Genomic DNA, 13,546 nt, shown 5'->3' with positions numbered 1-13,546 from the left:
TGATCACCAGGTACAGCCCACGTCGGTTCCATTTCAGGCTGTTGACCAGAGCGCTTGTTCCCACTGTGATTTGGCATCAGTATCCAGAGATGCAGACCACATTAACCTTGAGGCCCCCGGACCTAGTTCCTCGGGAGCTGCCAGTCAAGTTTCTCAGGTGTCTCGTTCCGCACCCGAAGCCACTTTCACACCTGGATTTTAACTCCTTAGTGTCACAAGCTATTACGTATATTTTTCAGGTGGGGTTACAACAGACAGGCTATATGCTTCCTTCTGAGTGCAGCTCAGCTGTTCCTTGCCACATGCAGATGGCCCCTTTGCAGCCCTCCTCCTCCTCATATGAACATATGGCTGAGCAGGTCCGTGAGGAGGACGACCATCGACTGTACACATATACAATGCGTCTTGGAAGGCCTTTGCCAAGTGGTGTGCTCTTCATCATGTTGATCCAACTTTGGCTTCGGTTCCAGATGTTCTTCAATTTCTTCATTCTGGCTTCGTTGACGGTCTAACTTCTTCAACGCTCAGACAACAGGTTGCCGCATTGGCTACGGTTCTCGTTGGAGACAACCAGCAGTCCTTGTCTCATGATCCTCGGATCAAATCCTTCCTGCAAGGTGCGTCGAACCTCCGACCTCCTACAATACACAGGTATCCCACATGGGACCTGACACTTGTCCTGCAAGCATTGACATCGGCTCCATCTGAACCTTTCCATACGGTTACTCTACGTTACCTCACCTTGAAATTAGCCTTCTTGTTGGCGATTACATCTGCTCGTAGGGTCTCCGAGATTGCAGCTCTTTCTATTAGAAGTGACCTTTGTGTGTTTTATCAGGACCGTGTGGTTCTCCGATTGGACCCTGCATTTATCCCCAAAATTAACACTCATTTCCATCGAGCGCAGGACATCGTGCTTCCAAATTTCTGCCCGGATGCCCGTAACCCTTCAGAAAAACGTTGGCACACATTGGATGTGCGTAGGACCTTGAAGCGCTATATTAGTATTACTGCCTCCTTTAGGAAAACTGAGGCATTGTTAGTATCCTTCCTGCCTTCTTCTCTAGGACAGAAAGTTTCTTCTGTGACTGTGGGCAGATGGCTTAAAGCCTGTATTTCTAAGGCTTACGAATTACGGGGTGACCCTGTTCCAGGACAAATCCTGCCTCATTCTACATGCAGTGCCGCTACTTCGGCTGCCTGGGCCACTCAGGCGTCTATTGATGACATTTGTCGTGCGGCCACTTGGTCTTCGATTTCTTCCTTTGTTAGACATTACCGTTTAGATGTTTATGCTTCTGCTGATGCCGCTTTCGGCAGATGTGTCTTACAATCAGTAATTTCTACCCAGGGCCAGGAAAGGGCTTCGATCCCCGCCCCGAGTACTTGAGCTTGGGTATATCCCAGACGTAAGAATGTCTGAGCAGCGAGTCAGGAAAATGGACGCTGCTTACCTAAATGTCCCTTTTATGCTCGCTGCGAAGACATTCCGTCCCGCCCGTGATCTCGCCTTGTCCTGGTCTTGGGGGGGGGTTCTTTCTTGTTTCCCTCTGCAGCTGGCGTCCTACAATATTCAAGCCATTATAGTCCACTCTCGTCTGTGATAATCACCTTCGCAAAAAAGACTGATGGAAAGCCAGAAGGGACAGCATGACCAGCTTCAGAGGGAATGATTGGCACTCAGTGGAACGAATCAGAGTGAGGATAATCCAGACGTAGGAATGTCTTCGCAGCGAGCATAAAAGGGACGTTCAGGTAAGCAACGTCCATTTTATCTTTTTTTATTCCGGGGCAACAAGACTAGGTGGGGTGATTTTCATACTGACTACCAACTAATCAACTTTTAGTAGAATAGGCAAAGAAGACAATTTTTAAATCTTTTGCAGTGCAATCATCATTTAATGAACTGTTCAAAAATGTTCTTCCCAAATGTCCATTAAATCACAAAATATATCCCTGTGGCAATGTTTATGATTACACAAATCATACCAAATATGTACTTTGCATCAATCTGCATAATGATATCATGTAAATTGTATAATTGTGTGGATAAGGAAATTTAACTTGGCTTTTAGTATTTTTAAATACATTAAACTGGACTACTTCAGAGGGAATGAACTCATCCATTATTTCAAGGCAACCAAAATGTCTACTGCTGCATCTGCTAATTGGTGATCTACTAAATTGAGATTTAAACATATTAAAACATTCATTATAAAACTATGGGAATATAACTCTGCTGTCATCTATTGAACGATCAATTACAGAACTTTGCTGTCGTCTACTAAAAGATCAATTCGTTTAAATGTAGAATTTCTTTTCAGAAAAACTGCCAGTTTTTTAAAAAATCATTTAAATAAACTTTGAGGCACCAGATTCCTTAGGATGCTGACCATCATCAAATCCCAGATTTATATGGATGCAGGGAACATATACGTACAGTTATACCCATCTATGTAGAACAATCTCTAAATGTTAATAAAAAAGAAGACACTTTGCATTCACTCAGATCAAAATTGTATTGTTACTTCCAACTTGTTCGAAGGAGAATCCCAGTACAAGGGCATAATACACACTCCAAATTAAACTCCAAATATGCACTCCAAATTAAACTCTGAATTAAATTCTGATTAAGTATGATACTCCTGTAAATGTACTTTTATATTATCCAAATGAATTCTGAGTTCTTTCCAAAATTCAGGCAGTTGTTTTTAAATACTCTAAATACTATATACTAAACACTCTTCAGAATATAGCTCAAACACCAATTTAAGTTAGACCTATCAACAATATAGAGCTGTGTTAGTTGGTTCAAATAATCTTGCTGATAAACATACTTTTAAAACTCAAAAGATCTTCCATCTTGAATGAAAATCTTCACATTAGCCTTTGATTTTGTTTCTTGGGCAAATATCATGATCCACAGTGAATAGAGTGGGATTTACTTTGACAATCAAGTATTTGGTGGGAACTTAGGTACTCTGGAAATCTCATTTCCACAGTTCTGGCACTTGGACTATTATGACATTCCAATATCAAAGATGTAAATATGGTGGGATGAATATTTGAGTCAAAGAACATATTGGACATTGAGAAGTATATATTATCTTAGCCAAATATTTAACATTGGACTTGGCTGACAGGAAACCACATTTTCCATAATCCTGGCACATGACATGTGCAACCTAATTGCAGCATCCAGTAATTCAGGAGGAAGAGAACTTCAAGCCATTTTTTAAAAACATGCTTTATTCCATAACTACATCAACTGAAACTGGCTAATACTGTTCAACAAATAGCTGGTACTTTAAATATAACCAGCAAATAAGCAACAATAGAACTGACATAGTGGAAGAGGAGAAAAATCTTTTGCCTATTCATTTATCCATTAACTGGAATCTGCAGCCTGCCTTGACTATAAAGCAAATGGTTTAACAGATTAAAAAGTGCAGATAACATATCTCAGTAAATTTAAACTCAAATCCAATTAAAACGGCTAAGTGCATAACTATTTCAGAGACCGCTACCCTACTGTTTAAGTGCATCTCTCTCAAGCAAACTAAAGATCCCAAAGCAATTTAAAAAGCCAGCCAGTTCACGCACACCAGACTACTATTTAATATAAAGTGAAATCTGATTCTCCCATCAGCAAGTAACACCTGATGTCTGTAACGAAAAAAAAAGGGATCATATGACCACTTAGGAACCATTAGTGATCTAACACTACAGGAATATATTTTTCTCCCCAAGAACACCACGACTGGGTTCATACAACATGCTAAACCAGTGATAAAACCCTAGCTAAAATATGTGTCAGAAATCATGAATTGGGGGTTCCTATTTTTACAAATCAAACTTAAATTGCTGTGGATATGAAAGCAGGTAGTCAGAGGTTGGTGATAGTTGCATATCACACTTCAATAAAGTTATAATGGAAGAACCCAGGATTCATTCAGGGAAAACTGTCTAATATTCGGAATTGATGGAATTTGGGGAAAATATTATTCCAATGGTTGATGTGAATGGATATTAGGAATGGGAAAAGAGGGCATCTACCATATTTTTCAGAGTATAAGACGCACTGGAGTATAACACACACCTACCTTTTTTGGTGAGGAAAAGAAGAAAAAGAAACCTCCCTCTGCCTCTGAGCAATTTTGCCTCCTTCAGCAAACAACAAACGGCCTGCTTTACTTTCATTTTCGTTTTCAGCATAGCTTGATTAGCACAAGGGGGAAAAAAAATTGCTCCAGCAATTTACCTCTTTGCAGCAAGCAGCAGAGCCCTGCAAAACAGCTGAGAGCAAATCAGCTGAGAGTCGGGAGGCAGATCCAATCAATTTGTGCTAATTAGGCTGTGCTGAAGCTGAAAGGAGCTGTTTTTTCTTGCTGTTTACTTGCAAGGAGGTAATTGCTGCAAGGCAGAGGCCAAAGAGTGGGGGCCAGTGGGTCCCCCTTTTAGGGGGAAAAAAGGTTCGTCTTATACTCTGAAAAATACGGTACTTAGAATGTCTGTTTTGTGTGTATATGGTTTATGAATAACAGTGTTTTAACAGGTAGTCCTTGATTTATAACCATTTGTTTAGTGACTGAAGTTACAACAGCACTGACTTACAACCGGTCCTCACACTTATGACCACTGCAGCATTCCCATGTTCACATGATTAAAATTCTGGTGCTTGGCAGCCAGCATGTATTTCTGTCTGTTATAGCATCCAAGAGTCATGTGATCTTCATTTGCAACCTTCCCAGTCAGCTTCCCATAAGGCCAATGGGGGAAAGCCAGATTTGCTTAATGACCATATGATTCATTTAATAAGTCCAGTGATTCTCTTAATCACTGTAGCAAACAGAGTGATAAATACGATACATATATACTGTACATACCATGTTGTACATATGCAAAAGAGGTGGGTTTCAGCAGGTTCTAACCAGTTCTGGAGAACCGGTAGTGGAAATTTTGAGTAGTTCGGAGAACCGGTAGTAAAAATTCTGACTGGCCCCACCCCCATCTATTCTCTGCATCCCAAATCCCAGCTGATCGGGAGGAAATGGAGATTTTGCAGTAACTTTCCCCTGGAGTGGGGAGGGAAAGGACGTTGACTTACCTGAACGTCCGTTCTGAGAGTGGAGAGGCCAGTGGTCACACGTGGGTTGATGACGCGATTCAGCCCAGATCGAGTCTGATAGTTGAAAGACTCCTCCTCCTGTTGCTGTCTCCCAGCTTTTGGACGAGAGATGATCAGACTGACGACGCTCCAGCTGAGCTGAAAGAAAGAGAGAAAAGTACACCGGGCGAAACGGACCGGCGGAAGGGTGGGGGTGACCACTGGCCTCTCCACTCTCAGAACGGACGTTCAGGTAAGTCAACGTCCTTTCTAAGCGAGGGAGAGGCCAGTGGTCACACGTGGGACATGCCAAAGCCCACCACTTAATGGGAGGGACCCGCCCGGGACGTGGAGACCCCCCCCGCACATACTTGCTGGAGAACCCGGCGACCGAACGCCGCCTCCGCCGAAGCAAGGCTATCGATTTTATAATGGCGGATGAAGGGGGTTGGAGACGTCCAGGTGGCGGCCCGACATACTTCCAGAAGAGGGGCCTGGGTGGCCCAGGCCGCCGTGGTGGCTGCACTCCTGGTAGAGTGGGCAGTCAAGCGGCGAGGTGCCTGTAAGGATTGGGCCCCATAGGCGGTAGTAATCGTGGCCCTAATCCAGCGGCCTACTGTCTGAGGTGAGACTTTAAGTCCCAGAGTGGCAGGCTGGAATACCAAGAGGCTCTCCGAGCGACGGAAAGAGGAAGTCCGCCGGAGGTAGATTCGCAGAGCCCTGCGGACATCTAGTAAATGCCAAGTGCGTTCCTGGGGCCGGGAGGGATGAGGGCAAAAATCGGGCAGGATTAACTCCTGAGCCCGATGAAAGTGAGTGTTCACTTTAGGAAGGAAGGTGGGATCTAGACGGAGCACGACCCGGTCGGGGTGGAAGATGCAGAGGTCGGCCCGGGCCGAAAGAGCTGCCAGTTCGGATATTCGCCGAGCGGATGTGATGGCGACTAAAAATGATACTTTGTAGGAGAGGAAGCGTAATGGCACCGTCCTAAGGGGCTCGAATGGACCTTGAGTGAGTGCCGAGAGGACTTTGGGCAGATCCCAGGATGGGTAACGGTGAATGGGAGGCGGGCGGAGGTTTGTGGCACCCCGGAGAAAAAGGCGGATGAGGGGACGATCTGCTAGAGAATTCCGGGAACCGAAACACAAGATGGAAGACAGGGCGGCCACTTGCCTCCGTAAGGTGTTGGGGGCCAACCCCGCATCCAACCCTTGCTGGAGGAACATAAGTACCTGTTTCGTCGACGCCAAACCTGGGTCCTGGTTCCGCTTCGAACACCAGAGGGCGAAGGATCGCCATGTGGAGCCGTAGATCCGTCTCGTTGCGGGCCTCCGTGCCGCCAGAATGGTGGTGATGATATGGTCCGGCAAGTGGGATCCTCTCAGGAGGCGCCGCTCAACCTCCAGGCGGTTAGTTGAAGCCAGTGGACGTCCGGGTGTAGAATGGGGCCCTGACGGAGGATGACCTTCGCTGGTGGAAGACGCCACGGAGGAAGAATCGACAGCAGTTGGAGGTCGGCGAACCACGGGCGGCGGGGCCAGTGGGGCGCGATGAGGATCAGCTCCGCTCGTTCCGCTAAGAGTTTCCGGAGCACCTTGGGAAGAAGGGGGAGGGGGGGAAAGGCATAGAGGAGGCCCGGGGGCCAACAGCTGTGGAGGGCGTCCACCGCCTCCGCTCTCGGATCCGGATATCTGGAGAAGAAGCGGGGTGTCTGCCGGTTGTCGTAATTCGCAAATAGGTCCACCGTCGGATTCCCGAAGCGGGCCGTGATTTGTCGGAATAGGGCAGGGTCGAGCTGCCACTCGCCCTGGTCGACGAAGGAGCGGCTGAGCCAATCGGCTTGTATGTTGGCTTGTCCTGATATGTGGGAGGCCCGGAGGGACCTCAGGTGTGTCTCCGCCCAGGCTCCCAGGCTCTTGGCCTCCTCTAAGAGGTCGCGAGAGCGGGTTCCCCCTAGGCGGTTTACATGGGCCTTGGCGGCCACATTGTCCGTCCGGACAATGACATGACGATCCAGGATTTGTATCTGAAAGATGCGGAGAGCCAGATGGATGGCTCGGAGCTCTAGCCAATTGATGTTGTGGCCCTGGTCCTCCTGGGACCAGCGACCCTGGGCCATGGTGGATTGAAGGTGAGCTCCCCAGCCCTGAAGGCTGGCGTCTGTCGTTACGATGAGGGGATTGGTCTCCCGAAATTCCCTCCCCTTGAGAAGTGCTGGGGACAACCACCAGTGAAGAGAATTTCGAACGAGGGGGGGAAGGGATACCATCCGGCTGGTGGCCGATAAGCGGCGCTTCTGATACAGGAGAAGAAACCACTGCAGGTCCCTGCAGTGGAGACGGGCCCACGGAACGATTCCTATACAAGAGACCATCTTTCCCAGCAGTTGGGAGAGGGTCGCCAGAGAGACGGGCCGTCTCCGGGCGACCGACCTGACCAGAGACCGCAAGCTGATCAGGCGCTCCTGGGAAAGGTAGACCCTGCTCTCGACCGTATCGATGACAGCTCCCAGATGTTGAATGCGGGTCGTGGGTACCAGATGGCTCTTGGCATAATTGATGGAGAAGCCGTGAGCCGACAGGACCCGGAGGGTGGAGTCCACGTCCTGTTGCGCCATTACCTCCGAGCTCGACTGGATGAGGAGGTCGTCCAGGTAACATTGGATCCTGACCGGCCGAGCTCGGATGTGGGCCGCAAGGGCGGCCATCAATTTTGTGAACACTCGGGGAGCCAAGGAAAGGCCGAATGGAAGTGCGCGATACTGGTAATGCCGGCCCGCATGACAAAACCGCAGGAACTTGGAGTATGCCGGATGGATGGGAACGTGTAAGTACGCCTCTGTCAGATCTATCGACGAGAGGAGGTCCCCAACCCGGATGCCATCCAGAATGGATTGCAATGACTGCATTTTGAATCGTCGGTAGAGAACCCAACGATTCAAAATCTTGAGGTCTAGGATTGCTCTCCATCCCCCGGAAGACTTCTGCACGATGAACAGGCGAGAATAGAAGCCGTGTCCGCGCTGCTCCTGAGGTACCGGTTCGATGGCCCGAATTTCTAATAAATGCTGAATGGCCGATACCACCAGAAGTTGATGCGCCCGGTCCCGGGAGGGAGGGCATCGGAGAAATCTGTCCGGAGGGGTGGAGAGGAATTCCAGGGAGAGGCCCCACCTGACCGTCTCCCTGACCCAAGAGTCCGATGTTGTCGACTCCCATTGGTTGGCAAAGAGAGCCAGGCGGCCCCCAATGGGAGAGGAGGACCTGCAGTCAGCGGGACCTGTGGAAGGGACGCCCCCGGCTCCCTCTGAAGGAGCGTCTAAACTGGCCCCTCTGGGCCTGGGGACCCTGGCGTTCCGGAGGACGGGAGCGGGGGGGAAAGAATCTCTGGTTTCTCGGGCCCGAGAACCCAGGTTCTGGGCCGCGAAAGGGACGAAAAGGAGCAGCCGGGCGGTGCTCCGAGCGCCGGGAAATGTTAGGTAAGATCCGCCTTTTGTCCCTGGTTTCAATTAAGAGGGGCTCGAGAGGAGCCCCGAAAAGGGAAGGTCCTGCAAAGGGGGATGATGCCAGACGCCATTTAGACTTGGCGTCCGCCTGCCATTGGCGAAGCCAAAGCAGGCGACGGGAGGTAACCGAAGCCCCAATTGATTTAGCAGCAAACCGTGACGTATTTAATGTCGCATCTGCGGAATATTCCAGGGCGGCCAGGATTTTGCTAATGTCCTGCTGGGACCTGGAATCTGTTAGAGGGATCCGTTCCTTTAATTGGCGGAGCCACAGGATTGAGGCCCTATTAAAGAAAGATGAGGCCAAGGAGGATCTAACCGCCCAGGCGGAGGCCATGTGTGCCTTGACCAGAGAATGGTCAAGGCGCTTGTCCTCGGGGCGGAGGCTCTCCTCCGGTGGGGCTCCCGCATTGGAGGGGCTCGAAAGAGCCACCACAGGCGGGTCTACCGTTGGAACCTGCAAGAGGGACGTTAGGTCAGGGACTAAATTATACAGACGTCTGTCAAGTGAATTCGGGTTGGGGCCCGACGCGGGATTGGACCATTGGCGTTGGATTACGTCCTTGAAGAGCTTAGGACCTGGTATCTCTTCTATTTCAGAGATAGGCTCTTCGAATAGAGGAATCGAGGCCTCCGAGGATTGCCCTGGAGGCACAGGGTTACTGGGGAGACCCAAGCCAGTTGTGACCTTAGCCTTGTGGAGAAGCGATCTAAACAGTTGTGGCTTAAACAAGCCCACAAATGAAGGCTGGTCTGGGGCTAGGTCTTCATCTTCAGATAAGTCCTGTTCCCTAATGTCCTGATCTAAGAGGGAGGGATGTTCTGAGGGGACAGAAAGAGCTACCCCCCTTGTAGGATTAACGGACCCCGCATACTGGGATCCCTCAATGTCCACTTGAGAGGAATCAGATTCATCCACCCAGGAAGCGGTACGCTTCTGTAGCTCCAGTTGGACCCCTTTTTGAATGGCCTGGTGCAGAAAAGCCGCTAACTCCGGTGTTAGGACGGAAGCGGAGGGGGAATCCTTGACCGCATCTGAAGGATGGGAAGATGCTTCAGGGGGGTCCGGTGGGCCCGCCCCTTGCGGAGAAGAGACCGATGGAGCTCCAAAAAGGGCCTCCTGAACCTCAGCCCGTAAGGCCGGTACAGCAATGTTAGCATCAGGGGACAATTGGGGAATGGGGGTTCCAGGAGGAACCCTGTCTCCAGATGGGGTGGATGCTGTGGGTAGGGGGTCTGGGATTGGTGCTGGAGAAGTCCCTGATTGAGGAGGGGCCTCCCTGAGAGAGGTTTCCCTGAGGGCCTTTTGTATCGAACGCTCAATCGCCTCATGAAGGCGCTTTTCTTTTTTTGCTTTTTCTGCCTGGGCTTTAGCCTCCTTAGAGGCTTGGGTCCCTTTGGGCTTCTTTGGAGGAACCGCTGAAGAAGGCCCTGGTAAGGGCTCCTCGTGGGATGCCCTCTTCGTGGCCTTGGTGGAGCGGGAAGCCATTAAACCTGTTGAAAAATGCAGCAGAATACGATTAAAAATTTTTAAGGCCCAAGGGTGTTCAGCAAAATGGATACCGTCTGCCTCGTGGGGCAGAGAGGCTGATACAAAATGGCGGCCGCCTGCCTCGTGGAACAGTGAGGCTGTTACAATGGCGGCCGCCTGCCTCTGTAGGCTAAGGGCGCAAGCAGGCTTTAGCCACGGAGAAGCCAGGAGGGGTGAAAGACCCAAGGTCTTATGTTTCTACCCTCCCCAAGGGTTCGCGCCCGCTTTGCCTTGCCTGAGGATATTGTCCCTCGAAGATCTGCGTTGGATCCTGTAGATCTAGCAAGGCAGGGCGCGTGGGGAGGAAAGCCCCAGGGGCGCCAAAAAGGCGTTGCGCTGAGGCGCTAACGCCGTCGCTCCGTCAGGGAAGGCAGGAGCTGGCAGGGATACAGCCAGCCGATGTCCGCAACCGCCGTCAGCTGGAAGGCGCCAAGATGTGGATTGCGCCGGCGGAGAGGCGGAGAAGTGACGGGCGGCAAGCTCAGCCAGGAACCTGCTACCAGCAACGCTGGGAGGTTCCGCAGCGGTCTCGGGCGTGAGCCGTTCGCACTGCTGAGGGGAGAGACTCAAAGGGAAGTCTCAATCCCCAATCGCTGAGCTGCTTCTGGGAGCGCAGGGCGCTGGCCGCTGGGCGCGAAGCCCTCGATTTTGCTCCCACTGTAACAGCTCTGGTATTGAAAAACTGTTTGAGAGGCTCAGTGGAGCGTCTGATCTGGTTCAGATCGAGTCTGAAAGCTGGGAGACAGCAACAGGAGGAGGAGTCTTTCAACTATCAGACTCGATCTGGGCTGAATCGCGTCATCAACCCACGTGTGACCACTGGCCTCTCCCTCGCTTAGAATGGAGATTTTACAGTATCCTTCCCCTGCCACACCCACCAAGCCACGCCCACCATGCCATGCCATGCCCACCAAGCCACACCCACAGAACCGGTAGTAAAAAAAATTGAAACCCACCACTGATATGCAACCACCAAATCTCTTCTTGTCTTAACTGCGAGTGGTACAAAAATTACAGTTTATGTCTAGACATGTATATCAGAAAGGATCATTGTCTTCTTTATTCTGATTTACCGGGCTATAGATGTAGCCACAGGTGGCTTGGTGTCACCAAACAAGAAAGAGACAAAACCTTGGGTATAATTAAGGGTTTTACATTGGGTGAAATAAAGTTGATATTGTATATGATAACAGCAGCGAGATTATTGATAGGTCAATATTGGAAAAATGAAGCTATGCCTACTATTGAAGAATGGTCTTTGAAGATGGCCAGTTTTGCAGAGATGGCGAAGATTTCAGCATATTTAAAAGACCGCTCACAAGAGACTTATGTATGGGAGTGGAAAAAGTGGATAGATTATGTGCAGAATAAATATCAAATTGGGAAATACCAGATAGCTTTTAACTGAAAGTATTATATAGGGATAGAACGATAGAATTTTGTGAAGATGTGAAAAATATACAGGGGGTGGACGGATTCAAGTTTTATAAAAAGGGGATTTTGATTTGGATTATATTTTGAGGAAGTCTGGGGGGGAAGGGAGGGTTAGGGGGGGTTAGGGAAGGTTAGGGAGGGAGGGGGGGAAATTGGGGAGAAAATGTAATTGTAAAACTTTTTCAATTAAAAAAAAAAAAAGAAAGAGACAAAACTTTCCTCTTGACTTTTGAGCTTGATTTTGCTAGAACCTTTCAAGGGGTTTTGGTGATATAAAATACAATCAACGTTTTCAACCGTTCACAATACTAACATCAAATATACACACAAAAAACCACACGCATCTGATTTCCAAATTTGGCCACTATGTCCATTACATTTTGATGGAGAGGCTTGAGGGCATGGCAAGCTCTAATATAATGGATGAGTCTACACAACAAATGAAATTAGGCTAAAGTGAAGTTGCAGTTTAGCAAGTTGAGGAGTGGAAAATGCAGCCACTGTGGCCTCTTCCACAAATCACTGGCTTAAAAACAAGTTGCTAATTTGGTTTTTGAATTTTGTGTAACTGGAGGGTTTTGGTTTTTTTAAATTGATTATGCCAGTCCTCCTTGAAAGGGCTTTTACCCATAAAGACAGCTTCAGAAGCAGTTTGAATTAAAATGAATCAATGAATAAACATTAAATGAATAAAACAAACAATCCTTCAACCATTAGCTCCAAACAATTCAAGCAACAAAACATAACCCAACAATAAAACGCATTCCAACCCAAGTGTTTAAAATACCAGTTTCTTCACCCTTTACAATCATTAAAACAACTGCAAGGGGGAGGCGTCTTCTGCCTGGGTGATAAAAAGAAAAAGAAAGCAGACACAAAGCAAAATGCCCATTTCCTTCTTATGGCCAGCTGTTTAACCTCAGCGATGGCATTTAGAAAAGGGTATGAAAGCTCACACTGCACTCCGGGCGTTTTATTCTTTGTTACCCAACAGAATGTTGGAAATAAATAAAACTGCCAGAGATTCTCATTCTCATTTTCATTTTATTTTTGTCTAGATTTGTTTTATCTAGCCTATATTGTTTTTTTTTTAATAAATAACTCAAGGCAGCAAGCATATATATAATATCCCTTCTTCCTATTTTCCCCACAACAAGAATCCTGTGAAGTGAGTTGGGCTGAGAGAGAGTATCTGGCCCAAGATCATCCAGTCAGCTTTCATGCCTAAGGCAGGACTAGAACTCACAGCCTCCTGGTTTCCAGACTGGTACTTTAACCACTAGGCCAGGGGATCTGACCCGCGGGGCTGCCCTGGAAAAAGCAAAGGACTGTACCACATGCAGGCCTGCAGTGCCTCTGCCAACGAAAAAGGAGGCGGCCCTCCCGAGCTCCGTTTTCGCTGGCCAAGGGTTGCAACAGGTTGTGGCAGCCAAAAACAGAACTCGAGAACCCGTTTTCGCTGGCGGAGCACTCAGACCACCACAGGAGCCCCCCGACATGAGTGAAACACAATCCTGATGCGGCCCTCAATGAAATAGAGTTTGACATCCCTGCACTAGGCCAAACTGGCTCTGTTTGCCTGTTCCTCAGCATAACAACTCTTGAGTAGAACAGAAACAAATTTAAGATGGGAGGGAAACCTGGCAAAAGAAAAGACCAAGTTCAAAAATGGGGCAGAACCAAATGAGGGAAAAAAACAAAAGGCGTTCAAAGGAGCAAGCGTTGGAGAGAGGCTTAGGCTGCTGCCAACTGCTCCCTTCTTACATCCCTCTCCCTCCTTCCTGCCACTATTAAGGGGGAGGGAAAAATACCAGAAACCATGTTTTGCTGCCTTTCCCTAGCTCGTTATTTTTTTGCAACCCAATGGAATGTTTGAAATAAAGACGCTTGGCTCTCTGTCTGCCTGAACATAATGAGACCAAATATGGAGTAGAGGGAGAAGCCAGCAAAATAAAGATGAAAGTCAAAA

The 13,546-nt window shown here is 48.5% G+C and overlaps 2 protein-coding genes across 2 annotated transcripts in view; both read right to left on the bottom strand.

Annotated features, from left to right (window-relative positions):
- Positions 1 to 13,546, bottom strand: part of TMEM132E (transmembrane protein 132E) — a 277,104-nt gene that overhangs the window by 86,443 nt on the left and 177,115 nt on the right. The gene's annotated exons all lie outside the window — the stretch shown is intronic.
- LOC148116981 (uncharacterized) lies at positions 7,709 to 10,101 on the bottom strand. Its single transcript, XM_087882178.1, has one exon. It carries the CDS (start codon positions 10,099 to 10,101, stop codon positions 8,377 to 8,379), a length of 1,725 nt encoding a protein of 574 aa, XP_087738304.1. The 3' UTR covers positions 7,709 to 8,376.

Source organism: Pantherophis guttatus, chromosome 1, assembly GCF_059756535.1.
Source record: "Pantherophis guttatus breed Tessera chromosome 1, ASM5975653v1, whole genome shotgun sequence".
NCBI classification, from domain to species: Eukaryota; Metazoa; Chordata; class Lepidosauria; order Squamata; family Colubridae; genus Pantherophis; species Pantherophis guttatus.
The sequence above is the reverse complement of the archived record's forward strand: the minus strand, read 5'-3'. Positions and strand labels throughout refer to the sequence as shown.